The sequence below is a fragment of the Antechinus flavipes genome, chromosome 4 (assembly GCF_016432865.1).
Source record: "Antechinus flavipes isolate AdamAnt ecotype Samford, QLD, Australia chromosome 4, AdamAnt_v2, whole genome shotgun sequence".
NCBI lineage: Eukaryota > Metazoa > Chordata > Mammalia > Dasyuromorphia > Dasyuridae > Antechinus > Antechinus flavipes.
The window spans coordinates 211,975,651-211,994,801 of NC_067401.1; the positions used below are offsets into that span (position 1 = coordinate 211,975,651).

General features: G+C 31.3%; 1 protein-coding gene across 7 annotated transcripts in view; it reads left to right on the forward strand.

Annotated features, from left to right (window-relative positions):
* The window catches only part of CD2AP (CD2 associated protein), a 188,958-nt gene that overhangs the window by 120,006 nt on the left and 49,801 nt on the right, over positions 1–19,151 (forward strand). For 6 of the 7 annotated variants that reach the window (XR_007953545.1, XM_051997109.1, XM_051997112.1 and 3 more), the window contains 4 exons: positions 2,912–2,974; positions 7,567–7,735; positions 8,180–8,322; positions 18,853–18,965. Coding sequence is in view for 6 of the 7 variants with exons in the window: in XM_051997109.1 (XP_051853069.1) it covers positions 2,912–2,974; positions 7,567–7,735; positions 8,180–8,322; positions 18,853–18,965 (488 nt within the window). In the remaining variant the exon portion in view is untranslated. The remainder of the gene's footprint in view (positions 1–2,911; positions 2,975–7,566; positions 7,736–8,179; positions 8,323–18,852; positions 18,966–19,151) is intronic. The other variant, XM_051997108.1, reaches the window with a different exon arrangement.

Consider the following 19,151-nt stretch of genomic DNA (forward strand, 5'->3'; position numbering starts at 1 on the left):
ATCTTCTATTTGTCCAGGAATAATGTTAACATGAAAAGGACAACTTTTTCTATGATCTCTGCTCACATTTCCTTCTCAGAGACATGTGCATTCTCTCCTCTCCTTCCTTAAATATCTCTCCCCCAACTCCCCTTTAACACTCTACCTCTTCCAATAAAATAGGAAAAAATCTAGAACTGTCTTTTAAATTTTGAAACTTGTACAAGCAATGTAAGCCATTGTAGTGTGTGTGTGTGTGTGTGTGTGTGTGTGTGTGTGTGTGTGTGTGTGTTTTTAAATAGTTTAAATATTATAGTAAAGAAAATATTGCATTTGACCTATGGACCTAGGTTTCATTTGCAGCTCTGTTATTACTAAAACTTAGAGTGTTTTAGGGATATATAAAACATTTTTCTTATGACAATCCCAAAGTTGGCACTGCAATTATTGTTGACATGATTTTACAGATGAGAAAACTGAGACTTTGGAGATTAAATGCCTTTTCCATCTTTTAAATATCTGAACCAAGAATCTGTAACACACATTTCCTGAATCTAGGTCTTGTGTTCTTTCCAATATGCTACATAATCTATGTGATCTTTGACAAGTAGTTCATCTCTGCACCTGTTTCTTTGCAAAATAAGCAGATTAGACTATGTAATCTTTAATATACATCTATTACAATTCTAAGATACTATGATCTGTAAATGTTCAATGATAGGTATTTTCTGTTATGGAAATTCCAAATAATCAATATAGGTAAAAGGCGATTCCCTTGGACCTGGAACCTTTTCCTTGTCATTAAAATCATATTGTGTTGAATACGCTAAGGTAGATGTCTATAAGGCCCTATTATAGATAGGGCCAGCCCAGTGGCATAGTAGATAGAGTTCTGGACCAGGAAAATTTGACTTTGAATCTGGTCTCAGACACTTAATAGCTGTATGACCCTGGTCACTTAACCCAGTTTATCTCAGTTCCTCATCTATAAAATGAACCAGAAAAAGAAGTGATAAACCACTCTGTCTTTGCCAAAACAACCTCAAAAAAGACAAATCACAAAGAATTGTACATGACTGAAAAATAACTGAACAAGGACTTTCTAGGTAATTTAATTTACTCCTTTTTTTCCCTAAGGCAGTTGGGGTCAAGTGACTTGACCAGGATCACACAGCTAGGATGTGTCAAGTGTCTGAGACCAGATTTGAACTCGGGTCCTACCAACTTCAGGGCTGGTACTCTGTCCACTGCGCCATCTAGCTGCCTCCCATTCCCTTTATTTTGCCATTATTTTAAAATGCCTTGTAAGGTTTGGGTCAGAAGGGATGGTAGTCACTTTACTGCCCAGATGCCAAGACATTTCTTGTTTGTTAGAAGAATAATTTTTGTTGTTGCCTATTTCTTAGGAGCTAGTGGGAACTTGGAAATCCTAGTCTGTTAGTCTGTACATAGATCTTCTATACTCTCAAATCTTTCACTTCGGTTTTGCCTTAAGAATTCCATTTGCTAATAATAAATAGTTTAATCTTTGTGTACTTTGTCCTCCTTTCTTCTGTCACTATTTTGAGCCTCAATATATCTTTATTAGTTGCCACCATCCTTTTAGCATTAGTGATGAAGCCTGAGCTAATGATATATGTGAATTAGATTGTGGCTTGTTAAGGGGGAATGAGATGGGGAGCGGGCTTGAATAAAACTAAAAACCAAGAAGATATGGAAAAAGACCCAGGTAGTTGTGAGGACTTTGCAGGGGTTGGGGGGGGGGGTGCCAATCAGAAAAGAGGAATAAAGGGAATAAGGAAAATCAGAATAGAAAAGGGAAAGAACTGATAATACAATTGCACAGACAGACAGATCAAGTCCATCTGATCTAGTTCTCCCTATGTTTTTTCTTAATACAACTTGCATAAATTTTAGATCCTGTCCCCAGTTAGTGTATAAAAACTTGATTTTTTTAATCATCTAGATCTGATTAGGCGCAGTAGAACTTAACCCAAACCCAATAATCAAACTTAATAGAAATTCACTTATAAACAAGAATGCTAATTTATAATTTTAATTAATGAAATTAAGTACTTTATTTATAAAACAAGGGGTTTAGATTGGATGGTCTTTGAGCCTTCTAATTCTCTGACTGTAGACCAATTAAAACAGAAATGCTTTTATAAAGTAGGCTTCTCGAATCTAAGGAAATGGAAATAACTGTCAGTTACATTGAATGCAAGCTGTGTTCTAGAAATCTTTGGAAAATATATGAATTATTGGCTATTTTACTTTTTCAAATTGTCTCAGTGTTGCTCCATCTAATACTCTTTATATATTTTTTTAATCAAGAATTAATGAAACCAAAGTTAGCTCATTTCATATTTATAAAAACTGAGGTGCATTGAGATTGAATTCTTCAGATAGTTCTTGTGTGCTCTGATTAGTTAAGTCTTGACTTCAGATGATTATTTCTCAGAATTGCTATGTAGTTTATTTCTAGATGTGATGTACTTTTAAGAAATATCATTCTTTATATTTCCTCTACATAAACTTTTAATGATGTTTATGAATAGTGAAACTCAATTTAGAAGAACAAGTTTTGCATTCAAAGTCAATTTCATGGAAACAGTGCTAAAAAGTGGAAGAGAGTGGTTTAGTGATCATCAAGTGCAATGATTTTATTATATAGATTAGGAAGCTAAGGCTCAGAGAGAAAAAAATGACTTTGCTGAAGTTAGAGACTTGTTAATGATAGAGCCAATACCAGATGGAACCCAGGTATTTTGACTTGTTGTCTAGTGATATGCCCGTAAACCATCTACCTATCCAGAGTTAAAAGCTCAACTTTTGTTGTTGTTGTTGTTATTAAGTATAGGAAGAATTATGATTGTATTTTGCAATTATAAACAGCCAATGAAATGTCTGGTGCTTTTGTTTTTTCTTTTAGCTCCCAAGCCTGAGCCTGCAGTTTTAGAGAAGAAATATTTTTCTTCTAGGCTTGAAGAAAAGGGTAAGGGTTTTTTGTTTGTTTTTTTGGCAAAAGTAACACTGCAAAAATGTTTAATGTAATTAGTGAAGGAATTTTTATGATGATTGGAAAAGCTTAAATTAGTGTAAGAGAATGGAACATTGATCTAAGTTATTTAAAAAAAAAAAATAGAAGACTTAGGCTACTAACTTATCTCCTAGGTTACTTGTGTTCATCATTCTTTCTGGCCACTGATACTCTGCCTAGATTCATTTTTTCAGTGGTTAGCATATTCCTTTTATTCTACTTATCCTTGTGATTTCAAACCTCTAATTACTAAAGAAAAACCTATTTCCCAACCCCAGCTATTGGCTCTCTCATTCCCATTCATTTAATGCCCACCTTCATCTTTCAGATTATTGACACATTCTAGATCTGCCTACCTATTGCTGTGTTCTGTGGTTCATGTGAAACATTGGGATCATAGCACAGATGATAACATTTCCTTTATACTCAGTGATCCTTATCACAGGTTAATTATAGTTAACAAGAGGTCATTATCTTTTTTCATGTGTAATTAGTGCCAGGGTCATTACCAAGATATGCTTTGTACCACCATTCTTGCTCACCAGCCAGAAACTTCTCCTCCTCTGTCTCTTCCATCTCCCCCCCTCCCCAGTTTCCAGTTTCTTCCTTTCCCCTAGTCCCATAGGAAAGGGAAAGTGATACACTGGGTCTTTGCCCCTTTATAGGCTTCCACAGACATTTCCCACCTCCTCTTGCAGGAGCCACCATCTAGTTATGCAGAGATGATTTCATCATCTTGTTTTTAGAAAACAAGGCACTGCCCAACAATTTAACATTGGATTAAAGGTAGTTACAGAATTTATACCCTGTGGTTCCTAACTCCGTAGCATGGAGGCCGTATCAGTTCAATTGAGAGTTATAGTAAACCACAGAGTTATGATTGGCCACCTTGTATTGGCTAACATTACTTCTAATGTTGGCCCCCTCCCCCCATCCTTCTCTTTTGTCTCTCCCTCCCTCCCCCCCAAACCATTGCCCATGAGACTGCTGGTGCCTTCAGAAATGAGGCCATCAGAAATGGCCTCAGCAATCAGTGTGATAACCTTCAACCTCTGTGGTCCATTTGAAACTGTCAGGTACCATTTGCCTTTTGTTACTGGCCATACAGTATATCTGTTCTCTGAATATGTCCTTTGAGGTAATTTGTTTTGGGTAAGCCAAGCCAGGACTTAGTTTCCTTTTTCTGTCATGATTTTCTTCTCTTTTAGCTGAAATAGCTATATTAGGATATTTCTTGCAATGTAGACAGCATCACTTGACAAATACCTAGGATCTCCTATCCTCCCAAATCACAAATTCTTAACCTCCATAGTTAGAAATATCCATTATAAGATTACCATTCATTTACCTTTGCTTAAACAAAGGAACAAAGAAGATGTTGCCAGAGAACCAATGGTAAAGTCTACTTTGCCTAGACAACATAGAAATTTGAAGCCACTTTTAACTGCTGCAAATTGGGGAAGTGTAGGTTACTTCTAGTCTGAAGGTTTTTGTGACAGTGTATATAATAGGCAGGTAAGTGGTACAGTAAGTGAATAAATAGAGCACTGGATGTGGAATCCAGTTTAAATTTGACCTCAGACTCTTTTAATAGCATTTAACTTCTGCTTCAGTCTCCTCATCTATAAAATGAGTATAATAATAGCACCTACTTTCCAGGATTGTTGTGAGGGTAAATGAGTTAATTTTTGTAAAGGACTTTGTAAATCTTTTAAAGTGCTCCATAAATGCTAATTATTGACATGCCACACATTCTGGAGTGAGATAGAAGCTCACTTTGCTTAAATCTAACTTAGCTACACCTCATCTCTTTAGTTACATTTTCAGTAAATCAGATGGGATACATTTGACACCTTAGTCCATATGCCCAGTTCTTCATATTATTGACATATTCCAGATCTGCCTGCCTATTGTTCTATTTCTCTGGTCTTTCTAGGTGATGTGCTGTATGTATTGACAAGCATAGTGCCACAGGAAGGCAGGCTTTCTGTAGTAATTAACTCCAGGATTCCCCCTTCTCACAGGCCTTTCTCCATTTCATTCTTTCCAAACTAATCCTCCTGACAACCCTGAATGTTCTAGGCCAGATTCAAGGTTATTCTGATGATTTAGGTTTAGGATTAGAAATGAAATTCCTAGACCATATAATTTTTTTTAGAAGTAATTTAATATCCTGGAAGAGATATATATTCAGCAAAGTTATAGCATGGATTCAGATAAAAGTCAGTTTTCCTTACTTTGGTCTTGGGTCAGAAATCTTAGTCATATATTGATTCCATGAAGCCTGATGAATGGTCTGGATTTTTTTATGTCTCAGGTGACCAGTAAATTTGCAGTAATGGTTCAAACCTTATCCCTGAATCAATTAAGTCTTTAGAATGATTTTCTTGACTTTTAAGGAAGAAACCAATCTAATCTTCTTATAGTAGATGTTGTTATTATGTAGTTATCCTTTCCATGTAGCAACTTTATCCATCATAGTTACATATATTTAGGTTGGCATAAAAAATCAAGTGGAAATTTTGAGAAGTTTTGTTGAAACTTACTATACTTTCCATATAGCAACTTTATCCATCATAGTTTCATATATTTAGGTTGGCATAAAAAATCAAGTGGGAATTTTGGGAAGTTTTGTTTAAACTGCAGCTGGCACATAAAGTCCAGCAAACAGTATAGAAAAAGTTTAGAAACTTAGAAAATGCATAAAATAGGTGTAATATTGTATATAGTAATATTTTTTAAAATAAAAAAAAAATTAGACGACTTTGTTATGAAGGGAAGGCCAAAATTTTTTACATGGATTTTTCAGATTGCCAGAATCTCTGCAGTATGTACTTGCTGATCTTATCACCTCCCATGGATTAATTTATATCTAAACGGCTAAGTTATTGGAGCTAGGTGGCATAGCAGATAAGAGTGCCTAAGCCTGGAATCAAGAAGATTCATTTTCCTGATATGAACATATCTGGCCTTAGACATTTATTAGCTGTGTCACTTTGGTCAAGTCACTTAGTCTTGTTGCCTCAGTTCCTTATCTGTAAAAGGAACTGAAGAAGGAAATGGCAAATTACTTCAGTATCTTTGCCAAGAAACTCCAAAAGGGGTTACAAGTTGAACACAACTGAAAATGATTACTGCTTAATGTACATTTCAGATTCTGTGTCCTAAAGGACAAAAGATGAATAAATTATCTGAAACTTATGAACAAAAGATGAATAAAATATCTGAAACTTAATAAAACAGGCTCTTTTTTTTTTTTTTAACCATCAAGAACAATAGTCATCACATTTGAACTCAACATTTTAACAGTCCTTTTACAACTTGAGGAAATAGAAATTATATTAAAGGAAATGAAGAGAAAAGTAGTAATTAGATCAAACATGCAGAAATCTATGCTAGAGCTAAATTTTGAGCAATAAGACTTTGATTTTTAGGGCATCAGAAAAAAATATTAGAGGCATGGCAAAAATATTGGACTTGCTATTTTATCCTCCAAAAATTTGAAAAAAGATACGACTATTGATAAATATGTCTTGTTAGTTTTTTTTTTTTTTTTTAATGAGAATCATAACATATATACATTAAGGACATGATTGTTGAAGGTAATAAAAGAAAAGCAAGCAAACTTTCAAAAATGATAATCCATAGTAGACTACATATTTACCATCATATTTGGCTAAAAGATGTTGAGAATACAAGATTTCCTTCTATGTTCATTTTTTTAACTTAAAAAAACTATTTTATTCAGTAATATTACTTGAATATTGCCTGAAAGATTTTCATTTCTTCTAGATAATGTCTCCCTTATATGTCACAATTATGCTAGATTTATTACAGGGGAAGGGGAGAATAAGAAAATTCTTAATTTTTTACTACTCTAGTCAGTCGTACCAAGGGAAGCATATAAAAAAGCGAGACATACTTTACAAAAGTACTTAGCACTGTGATGAAGAAAATTCAATACAAAGCCAGCTAAAAATGGGTTCCTTATCATTGAATGAATATTTGAGAAAGCATTTATTAAGCATTTATAATATGCCAAGCTTTATTAAGTTCTGGAAATACCAAAAGGTAGTTCCTATTGTGAGGAAGCTAACTTTTTAATTGGTGATAGCTACACATAAAGGCTTTAAGATAAGGTCAGGTCGTCCAGATATCCCTCCTAGCAGATGAATTCATTTTGATATCATAATATCCAATTCTAAATTAAATTTGTGACCAATCTAAAGAATTTGGCCTACTAGGTCAAGAAAAAGTAAGTGTGTGTGTGTGTGTGTGTGTGTGTGTGTGTGTGTGTGTGTATAATGTATAAATTGTGTATAATTTGTATATGACAAATTATATATATGTATTGTATGTATACACTATATGTATGCACATTTACACAGTCATTTAATTTAGTAGATATGTAGATAAATATGTTGTTTGGTTTTTATTTTGAAGAGAACCAGTGACATAAACGTAACATACATATACTTAGTAGCTCTCAGAAAACCTAAATAGTTTGGATTATGCTTACTTTATTTCTTAAAAAAAATTTTGTATAGATGAAAAATCATCCCTGGAACAGAAATCTTCAAAGCCAAATGCTCCCCAAGTACCACCCAAGAAACCTATTCCTCCTAACAAAGCCAACAATTTATTAAGATCCTCAGGGATGATGTATCCAAAGCGACCTGAAAAACCAGTTCCTCCACCACCACTACCTGGCTCTAAGTAAGTCACTTCATTTTAAATTAATTTTTCTGTCATCAAATAATTAATTCCATTACTGAGTTTTTAAAAAAACTTTCTTACCTTTTTTTGTTTATTCTTGACAAAATGTTAATCTTACTAAGCTTATATCCCAAATTATGATGAAAATATTATTGCCTTTCTGATATTATTTATTATACTTATACTGGTTAGTTTTATAGAATATGAAGAATAAAATTAAATTTCCATTTTTATTTTTTTGTAAGTTGCCTGAATCTTTTAAAAAAAAATTTATCTTTAAACTTAGGCATCAGAAAAAGCATCGTATTATTACATATAAATTTCATATTCTTTGCCTTTAAAAGTTTATATTAAATTTTTTGTGAAAACAGTATAATTTGATTTAATTTTTTTTTTTTACACATGTTAAATGATCACTATTGTCTCTTTGTTTCTTCATTTTAGGCTCAATGGGGAAGTTCCTCCCTTCTCGACAAAGGCAGAAAATGAGCCAGGATTGAAACCAAAGTTAGATTCTGAACAAGTACCTCTTAGACCAAAATCAGTAGACCTAGATTCATTTGTACTAAGGGGCTCTAAAGATACAGGTATGTTAACAAATAAAGTAATCTCTTAAAATGTTAAATCTTTAAATGTGCTTCTCATTAAACTCCCAACATATATAGGTCTTTGTGTATGAATTTCAATGTAAAAAGTGGAATGATGGCTTATATATTCATATTTCATATGAAGTTTGATTGAAAAAATGAAACTAAATTGAAGATGAATGACTTAAATGATTTTTGGCTATGTGTAGTGTATTTGTAATTAGTCATAAGACAGCAAGGGATTTTGAGAGCATATTTTCCCTTAAACCACTGAAACTGTCCCACATAAGGCAGAATTCATCCTGTTTTCAAATAGAGCCAAAGAAATTCTGGTCTTTTTTTTTTTTTTTAGTGATATAAACAACATTATTAGGTTTAAGAAATATTATTTTGATTCCTACCTGCTGTATTTTAAGATAGCTTCTTTTTGTATTCTATCTTTGATTAGGTAGAGTCTATATAAAGACTTCTTACATATTTGAATAACCTTTCATAATCTTTTCTCATAAGCTGACTGATCTTTATCTATTTATTTTAAAAAACAGATTTTCAATCTTTATTCATCTTTGTGACTATGCTCTATACCTTTTCTGTCACTCCCTCCCGTCCCTGGAGTAGCAGAATTAGAAAGTGAACTCTGAGATTTATGTTTCACTGGTATACAAAATTTTGTGAAGATTATTTTATAATTCTATCAGTCATATCACTATCGTCACTTATTAATTATACTTTGCACTTGTATGCTTTTTACTTTTTAAAAACATGTTCACAAATAATACTTTTTTCTCTTTATTACAATCATGGCACATTTGTCATTTAAGATAGCATATGGACAGGTTGAGTTAGTGATGTAACCAATACATACAATAGTGGTTTTATAATAGCCTACATTCAACTCAGTGCCTTTTCACTACTGCTTTATCAGCCTTTCTATTTATTGATTTCAGTATTATACTTTTAAAAATTATCATAATATATTAACTGTTTTGTTTGGAAATTTTTGCATTTTATTTTTCCTTTGAAAGTTATATGTTCTATTTTTATCATTTCTCTTTTGGTTTTCTAAATTTTTAGACTATTCTCAAACAGTATCCTGCTCCCCTTCTTTTAGTCACTATACTCTACAAAGTGCTTAATACTGGAATATTCCCAAGTTTGGATCTTTCCCACCAAGGACAAGGCATGTTGAGAATAGGGATTAGACATGACTTCACTGAAGTAGGAAACTTGAAAAAAGAAACTACATGTACTGATGAAGATTGGCATGGTCTCTGCAATTTATAATCTTTCAAGAATTACCTAAAACATTTAGATTTTAAAGGGTTAGTTTCAGGATATGTTTTAACAAGAATTTCTTCACCTACTTAGCTTTTGATTTAAATAAAAGGAGCTGCTTTCAGTTATTTTCTTTTGTAAATGTTTTTACTATTTTGTTTTTTTTTTATCTAAGCAAACCACAATAATTTATTATTTTGAAGTACATTGAAAAAATTTTTGAATTTTGGTACCAAAATTACAATCTAATTTTAAAAGTCAAGGTAGTAGGTTGAATAGATTAAGGAATTTTGTTTGATTTTGGTTCCTGAAAGTGCAATTAGATAGATAGAGAGGTAGGTAGGTAGATAGAGCTATATAGATAGATAGATATAGAGTCTTTGAGCATCCTTATTTCTAATTTATAATTTTTTTTTATTGTCTCAGATTTTTATGATACTTGTTTGGGGAAAGTGTTCAAGGCCCATATAAAATTTCCTGATTAATTTTATTAAGATATTTAACAGCATACTTACTACAATATCTTTGATTTTTAATTCCATTACATGCCTTTTTAGAATGTGATCATCTGTTTCTTAAGGCAATAATTTATTAGTTTCCTTTTCTGTCTCTTTAAACACAAGCATCTTTTGTGTTTTCATTTTTTGCCTCTAAAATTTTTTTTTAAACATTTGTTATATAGTGTAGTTTGTTTTTGAGAAATTTCTAACAAGCAAAATATTTATTTTTTAAATTGGGCTATACATGTACAACTTTTTTAAAAAACACACACATATTTTAATGAATCATATTGGGAGAGAAAATTTAGAACAAAAGGGAAAAAAAAACCACAAAAGAAAAAGAGAAAAAAAAAAAGTGAACATACTATGTGTGGATTTACATATTTAGTCTCCATAGTTATTTCTCTGTGTGTGGATAACTTTTTTCATCCAAAGTTTATTGGGGGTGCTTTGGATCACTGAACTGCTGAGAAGTACCAAGTCTGTCATAGTTGATTGTCACACAGTCTTACTGTTACACAGTGTGCAGTGTTTTATTGTTTCTGCTTGTATCCCTCAGCATCACTTCATGTAACTCCAGAACGTTCTAAAATCAGCCTATTCATTATTTTTATAGAAATATATTCCATTATTTTCATATACCATAACTTATTCAGCCATTTCCCAATTGATGGGAATTTACTCGTTTTCCAATTCTTTACCACAAAAAAAGCTACAAACATTTTTGTACACGTAGGTCCTTTCTCCTCTTTTCTGTTTTTTTTGGAATACAGAGTCAATAGATGAATCAAAGGGTATACACAGTTTTATAGCCTTTTGGGCATAATTTCAGATTGCTCTCCAGAATGGTTGGATCATTTTACAACTCCACCAATAATGCATTAGTGTTCCAGTTTTCCCACATCCCTTCCAACATTTGTCATTATCTTTTCCTGTCATTATACATACATATATATACACACACACACATAGTGTATTTAATACCATATGAACCAAACATATAAATAATTAGATTAAAAAACCCACTTTATTTTTGACTGAAAAAATCCTTTTCCTGCTCTATCTTATAGATCTATCTTATATTTTATAGATATCTTATATCCAGATGGAGTCCTTGTTTTAATCAATATGTCCAAAATAGATAGTGTGGGGATTTACTGATAAAAAATTCAGTAGTTAAAATTACTAGAATAATGATTTTTACTATAGCTCAGTCATTCCACAACTTAAGGTTATGGAATTAAACAAATTTTATAATACAATTAAATATTGGAGAGTCGGTTAATATATAGTTCTACAGATAGTTATTTCATCTATATAGGTACATGTGTATAGGCCCAATGGAGATACAAAAACTGCTGGAGTGTATATAAAAAATGCTGGAGTATATTTAACTTGGCCTTTTTCAAATATCTTAAACTCTTTATTTTTGTTTTTCATTTAGGTATTAGGGTTGTTATATTTAAAAGTAGAGAGGAACTTAGTGGCAGTCTAATTTAGTAATGTTCTTAATTTCAATTTATTTTGCCCTTTTTATGACATGCTGACATTTTGAAAAGCATAATCCCACATATATCCAAATGGAGCCTTAGCAATGAAAGCTTATCACAAATGTAAAATATTCATATTAACCAAGGACCCCATAGAAATCTTAATCCAGTCTTAGAAGAACAACATCCATCATTGCCTTTCCTTTTCTATCTCCCCTCTAAAAGAAAGAAAAAAGAAAACAAAAACATAAAAACAAGATTAATGGTGCCCATATAGTCATAGGAAAAATATTTCAAATTTTTAAAATAGTACTGATACACAAATTATTCTCAAAATTTGAGAAGAAAATACCCTGTTGGACTCCTTTTATGAGACAGATGTCATCCTGATAACCTAAACCAGAGAATAATTAAAACATAAGAGAACTACTAGACCAATATTATTAGAAATTTAGACAAATATCATTTTTAAAAAATTAAATAAATCTTTGTCAAACAGACTACATATGAACAGACTACAGTTCATTATGATCAAGTTGGATATATATCAGACCATGTAACAATAATTCAGCATTCATAAAACACTAAATATAATGTATCTTGTTAAAAAGCAAAATTTAAATCCATTATGATTAACTCAACATAAATAGCAAAAAACCTTTAACAAAGGATAATATTCATGTTTAGAAACCAAAACAAACCCTACAAAGTATAGGCTTTTTAAAAAAAAAATATCCTATATGCGACAGCTAGGTGTGGTGCAGTGTGGATAGAGCACCAGCCCTGAAGTCAGGAGGAGCCAAGTTCAAATGTGGCATTAGATACTTAGCACTTCTTGGCTGTGTGACCCTGGGCAAATCACTTAACCCCAATTGCTTCAGCCAAAAAAAAAAAATCCTATATTCCTTGAAGATAGACTGGAAGCTTTTCTCAAAATACAAAAGTAAATTAAAGATGCAATTCACTGTGTTTTTATACACACATATACACAGTTCTAGACGTTGTAGTAATAGCAACATGAGAGAAAGAAAAGTATAATGAAAGGAAAAGTGCAGGAAAAACTATCCCTATTTGCTGTTGATATGATGATTTACTTAAAAAATAATAGAAACTTGGCAAAGATATTAAGACAGTTGCTTCAGCAAAATTTCAGATTGTGAAATAAACATATAAAAATTGAGATAATTTTTATACAATAAAATCTAAAGGAAATCTCATTGCAAATAATTATATGATGCTGATGAAAACACTCAAGATCTATAAAAGTATATTAAAATACCTTTATAAATTCAGTTACAGAATGCTTAATGAAAAAAATAAAAAACAATTTAAATAGCTTATGATTTGCTAAGTGGTGCAGTGAATAGAGTTCTGAAGACTCCTCTTCCTGAGTTCAAATTGGTCTTAGATACTTATTAGCTGTATGTGTCTTTGGGCAAATCACTTATCCCTGTTTACCTTAGTTCCTTATCTGGAAGGAAATAGCAAACCATTTCAATATCTTTGCCAAGAAAAAACTCTAAATGGGATCACAAAGAATTGAACACTACCAAAATGACTAAACAAACAAATAGCTTAAGGAATATTCATTTTACAACTGTGCCTATATAATAAAAATGACAGACCAAAATTAGTTTACAATTTTAATGCTGTACCAGACTATCAAAGGAATTCTTTATAAAATTAATTTAGAAAAGCAAAAGGGAAGTTGAAAAAAAGGGATGAAGATAAAAACACTAGAACTGTGGAAGAGTCAGAAACAATGGAATCTAATAACTCAGTGTTTGAGAAAACTAGAAAATATAAATTTGGAGAAAGACTCCTTAATTGAATAAAACTACTGGGAAAAATAGAGTTTTCCAGCAGAAATAGGGATTAGATTAATACCTGATACCATATTACATAGGAAGTTCTAAAGGGATATTTGACCTATATCTTAAAAAGGAGGAACTATTACAGAAAAACAGAAAATGTACTTTTCATGGTTGTTAAAAGATTATTCTTAACCAAACAAGGGTATGAAAGATAACTGTTGATTACATAATGTTTAAAAAAAAGTCATGTATAAAAATTTATTTTAAAAAAACAGGAAAGTATAGTTTAGGAAAAAAATGATCAAAATTTATTTGTATTTTTTTAGGTCATCCAATTTAATAATATATGAGTTTTTTATGGTTACTCGTTAATTATTAACTTGGGAAAATATTCGGTACTGGTTTATTTTGTGAAAATGTAAAGGTGCTGGATTTAGAGTCAGAGGGATCTGGGTTTGAATCTCGTTCTAGCATTTTCTGCCTATTTGAACTTGGTCACTTTACCTAATTTTTCTGGATCTCTTTCCTCACCTATAAAAGTGAAGTAATGTGACTAGTTTTTAAGTTTCCTGCCACTCTGAATATTAAAAGCTATGAAAATAATAATGATATAACTAATATAGAGAAATTTTCTTTGAAGCAGCTAGAAAAAAATGTGTTGCTTTATCAAAGATATCTTTTTTAACAAGGAATACAGATAGTAACTAAATGAACATATTAGCTCTTGACACTCCATGCATAGACCCTACTTTCATATGTATATTACATTTGTGTATATTTAAATCTAGAAATGTTATAGTAAGTAGCATACTCTCTTTCTCTATCTTTCTCTTTCTCTCTTTCTCTTTCCCTCCTTCTTGCACTCTGTTCTCAGATAAGAAACTACTGGTATGTGAACTCTCTCTAAGGAAATCTATGACTTAATTGATTTATTTTGATAAGAGTAGCTTTTTATCTTTTTAAATACATGCAAAGATAGTTTTCAACATTTCCCCCTGCAAATCCTTGTATTGCATATTTTTCTCTCTTCATCCCCTAGACAGCAAACAGTCCAATACAGGTTAAACATGTGCAGTTTTTCTAAACATATTTCCACATTTTCATGCTGCACAAGAAAAATCAGATCCAAAAGAGGAAAAAATGAGAAAGAAAAAAACAAGCAAGTAAACAACAAAAAAGATGAAAACTATGTTGTGATCCGCATTCAGTCCCCATAGACCCTTCTCTGGATACAGATGACTCTCTCCATCATAAGTCTGTTGAAAGTGGCCTGAATCACCTCATTGGTGAAAAGAGTCAAGTCCATCGTGGTTGATCATCATATAATCTTGTTGCTGTCTATAGTGATCTCCAGGTTCTGTTCATTTCATTTAGTATCAGTTCATGTAAGTCTCTCCAGGTCTTTCTGAAATCATCCTGTTGATTGTTTTACATTCATATACTATAAGGGCTGTTACAATTTTGCATATATGGAGCTTTTTCCCTTTTTTATGATCCCTTTGGAATACAGACCCAGTAGAGGCACTGTTGGATCAAAGGGTATGCAGAGTTTGATAGCCCTTTGGGCATAATCTGTGACATTATTTGTAAAATGCTAGGAAGATCGTCTTCAAGCATAAGATAGTGGCTTACCAGTTTCCTGGGTTCATTGGCTTCTAAGCCCAGTACTTCATCTACTATTCATGATGCCTTATTTTATTTTATCATGGGGTTGGGGGTAGGAGGAAATTTACTTTTTCTCAATTTTTTTTTTTCTCCCTGAAGGATGGTATTTTTTTTTTCTTGTTGTATTATGAAGTACATAGATTTGACTTCAGGACCTCTTGATTCCAGGGCTGATACTCTTATCTACTGTACCACCTAGCTATCCCCTATTATGAAGTATATAGAGACAGCTTGGCTTAGTACATAATACACTAGGTTTGAAGTCAAGGAGGTCTGGGTTCAAATCCTGTATGTAATGCTTATTAGCTATGTGTGTAAGCAAATAACTAAAACTTCCAGTCATGGCTTTTCCACATTTAGAATTTCCCACACTGATGAAACTGCATATCCTTCCTTTATTCCCATTTATGTAATGATGCTACCAGCATAACAATCTGTTTAAATATAGTTTTGTTTTTCAGTGACGTTAAAATAAGAAGGGAATATCTGATATTAATCCTTAAAAGGTAAAAATGACAGTGCTGGTTATAGGCTATATTGGATGTATTTTTTCATGATCAGCAGTACTTCTTGGTTTTCCAAATTTACAAGTTAGCTTTGAAAGGGCATAGACATATTCTTTATGGTATTTCTCTGTTAGAAAAATAAGTCTCCTCTTTGATCTTATTTATTCATTTACTGTGATTTTCCTCCCAATATGATCATATTAATAAGATGGTAGACATCATATAAGTTTTATAATATATAAAAGGGAACACTGTATAATCTCATTGAACTTAAATCAAGACAAGTACACATGCATAGCTGTTGTAACATTAATTCACTATTTTTAATAGTAGTTTGACCTTTTAAAAAATTTTCTATTATTGAGATGATCGTATGGGACATGAACATATTTTCATTGAATATAACTGACACAGCCCACTTTTCTGTTCAGGTTTTTTATAGCTTGACATCTGCAGTCTTTAAGGAAAAAGAAAATATATAGCATTAATCATGCTAATATTATAAAATCTCAGAGATGATGTTTATTGGAATAATATACCAAGAAATTGATTATAACACAATCCATTTATAACCATCAAATATTTGTCTTTATCAGATTGTATTCTTAAACAACAAAATCAATGTTGAGGCCATCTTTGTTCTCTTTCTAAATTTATTTACTTCTGAACCTTTAGTTATAGTTTGTTGAAGCAGGCTCACTTAATAATTAAAATAAAACTCAAATAAAAACCAGTTCATTTTTAAGCCTAATATGTAAAACTATATACAATCAATATGCTGAATAATGAAACTGTGCTGTTTCTTCTACTAGTGTTTCTTTTTCCTGCTTTGTAAAATGATTTTTGGGTTCAGAATCTTTTTTCTAGACATTCCTATCCTTGACTTTTCTTTCCAGATTTTGTTTCCTATCCTGTTTGCCATGTTTCCCTTCTTACGTGTCAGGAATTTACCCTACCTTTCTCCATTTTGGTAAGATGCTATTCTATTAAAAAAAAAAAAAAACTGGTATTCTCAGTAGACATAGGTGTATGTAGACTTGTCTTTTTATAAAATTAATGTCTTTCAATGTTTATGCTAACATTTTGGTTTTTGTGAGAAAAAAACAAAATCTCTTTGGAAACATTTCTATAAGTAGACAAAAAATTTTGCCAAATAATTTTTAAATATATATAGATCTTTGCAATTTTGAAATCATAGAAATAGTCTAATGTTCTTTAAACATTGGTTGTTATACTTTGACTTTTTAACCTTGTCTTGAGCAGCCAAACAAAAAATTCAGGTCATTAGAAAGTAATCAAATGATTAATATTTGCTATATTAATGGACAATCTAATTCATACTGTTATTATTCATAAACAAAATTTAAGGGTTTAAATATTTTAAAGGATATTTTAAAATGAATTTATTTAAGTGACATGTTTGAGGATTTAAATATATGAAAGTGTGATCTTATTAAATATTTCATGACCTTAGGGTATATATATTTTTTCAACTAACCTAAAAACAAGTAAATTGCTAAGTTAAAATTGGTCATCTTTAGAGAGCTCAAAAATATTACTGCTATTGTTTGTTGTTGGTTACATGGAATGTGTTTTTTCACGTGTATGCAGTGTTGTTAAAAATCCATCTTTTTTTTGTTTGTTCTTCCATTTTTTCTTTTACCTTTTACCATTTTTTCTTTTTCTGTTAACTGCTTAAATATGCATTCGAAATAATACCTACAAATCCAAGTTGATTGATTGTACTAGTTACTGAAGTTTACATAAAACATTTTTAGCAGTAACAAAAGCAAATTTGCATATTCAAAATAGAGAAAATATTTTTCTTTTTATATGTAGCATCTCTGGTGAATTTATAAATATAAATGTACATCTTGACAAGAGGTTTTTAAAAAAATTAATTGACAAAAATATCCTTAGAAATTCCTTTTAAAAAAAAATGGTATGTAGTATTAGTAACAGTAGAGTTGAGATAACCAGGATGGAAAACACAAAATAATCAAAATAGGAAGTTGGAAAAGTGATGACTCTTATTCCAATGAAAGATATTATTTTTGCTATAAAGCTAGCATTGTTAGATGGTGCTATCTTCAGTTCTAGTACATTCTCTCCTCTTCTTCCTCTTGTGCCCAGACACAGAATAAATTGGTGAGAGCTAGAATAGACCATGGATATTGGGTTAAAATATAACATTATTAGAATGCTTTAGAAAAATGAAATTAAATGTATAAAACAAATGAAGTATCTTAATTAAATAAATGAACCAGAATTTAATATTACTTAGGATTCAGGTGGGGGTAAGTGGAAAGAGTATCGATCTAAATCTGAGAGAACCCAAAACTGTCTACTGCATTGTGAGACAGTTTACTTCCAGGTCATTTTTGTTTGGGACTGTATAGAAAGATGTAATATACAGAATTAAATCTACACTGGAATGACTCACATTTCCCTTAGACTCTTCTGCTTACCAACTGTGGCATGAGGCATGCGTTAATATTAGAGGTGAAATCATAGGAAAAACAGGCACCAATGATGTGTCAAAGTTTCACCAACTTTAATATAGTGACAAATAAGATAATGTTTTCTATTGCCTTTTTCTCATATTCTCCTTGTCTTGGGATTAATATAGCAAGTATAGCAGTAAGTAAAACTAATAAAATTGCTCAGTGAATCTGTTGAGAGCTTAGTTATAACCCTCGATGTATCAGACTAAACAGAAGAACACAGAACAACTTTTTATTTGTACTAAGAAGCAATTTCATGTGGAAGTACACTGTTATACATAAATGAATTCATGTCAACATAAATTTTATAACTTGATGTTTTAAATGGTTTTTATGTATCCATATTTTTCTTTGTTTTGAGACACATAGTAGTTAATGTTTCACTTTTAAAAATAACCTGTGATTTTTTTGCATGTTATTTTTGTTTTTGTCTTTGTCTTTTTTTTAAAAGCAGGTTTTTATACTATTTCTAAGTAATTGTGGTTCCATGTTTAAACGACATGTTTTTTTTTCTCAAAAGTACTTTTACGAAGACTACTTCTGTACCTGAACATTATCTTAATTAGAAAAAAAAAAAACCTTTTTATTGGCTTAGTTGAATTACATCAAAAATTAAACTTGTTTTTGCTTTCCAAATACATAAGAAAAAACTGTATAACTTAATGAATATTAAATTCAGTGTTGTTGTTTTAGTTTATAGTTTTCAGAAACAAAAATTTCATTTGCTTTTATGTCTAATAAAATAAATTATCTACATGTTTATTTTCATCCTCTAGATGCTGTAAATTTTGATGACATAGCTACCTCCGAAAACCTTTTACATCTTACTGCAAATAGACCAAAAATGCCTGGGCGAAGGTTACCTGGTCGTTTCAATGGAGGTCATAGTGTAAGTTATTTACTGAGTTTGTAAATATAAATGTAACAATAACAGAGAGAATTCTTTCTACTATGTCTTTAGTATCTCCCTTCATTCCCCCCCACCAAAAATATATATAGATTAACTGAGCCATTATACACATGTGAACATTGGAATTCAGAGATCTCTGTGTTGAAGGAAGCAAAACAAGAGTAA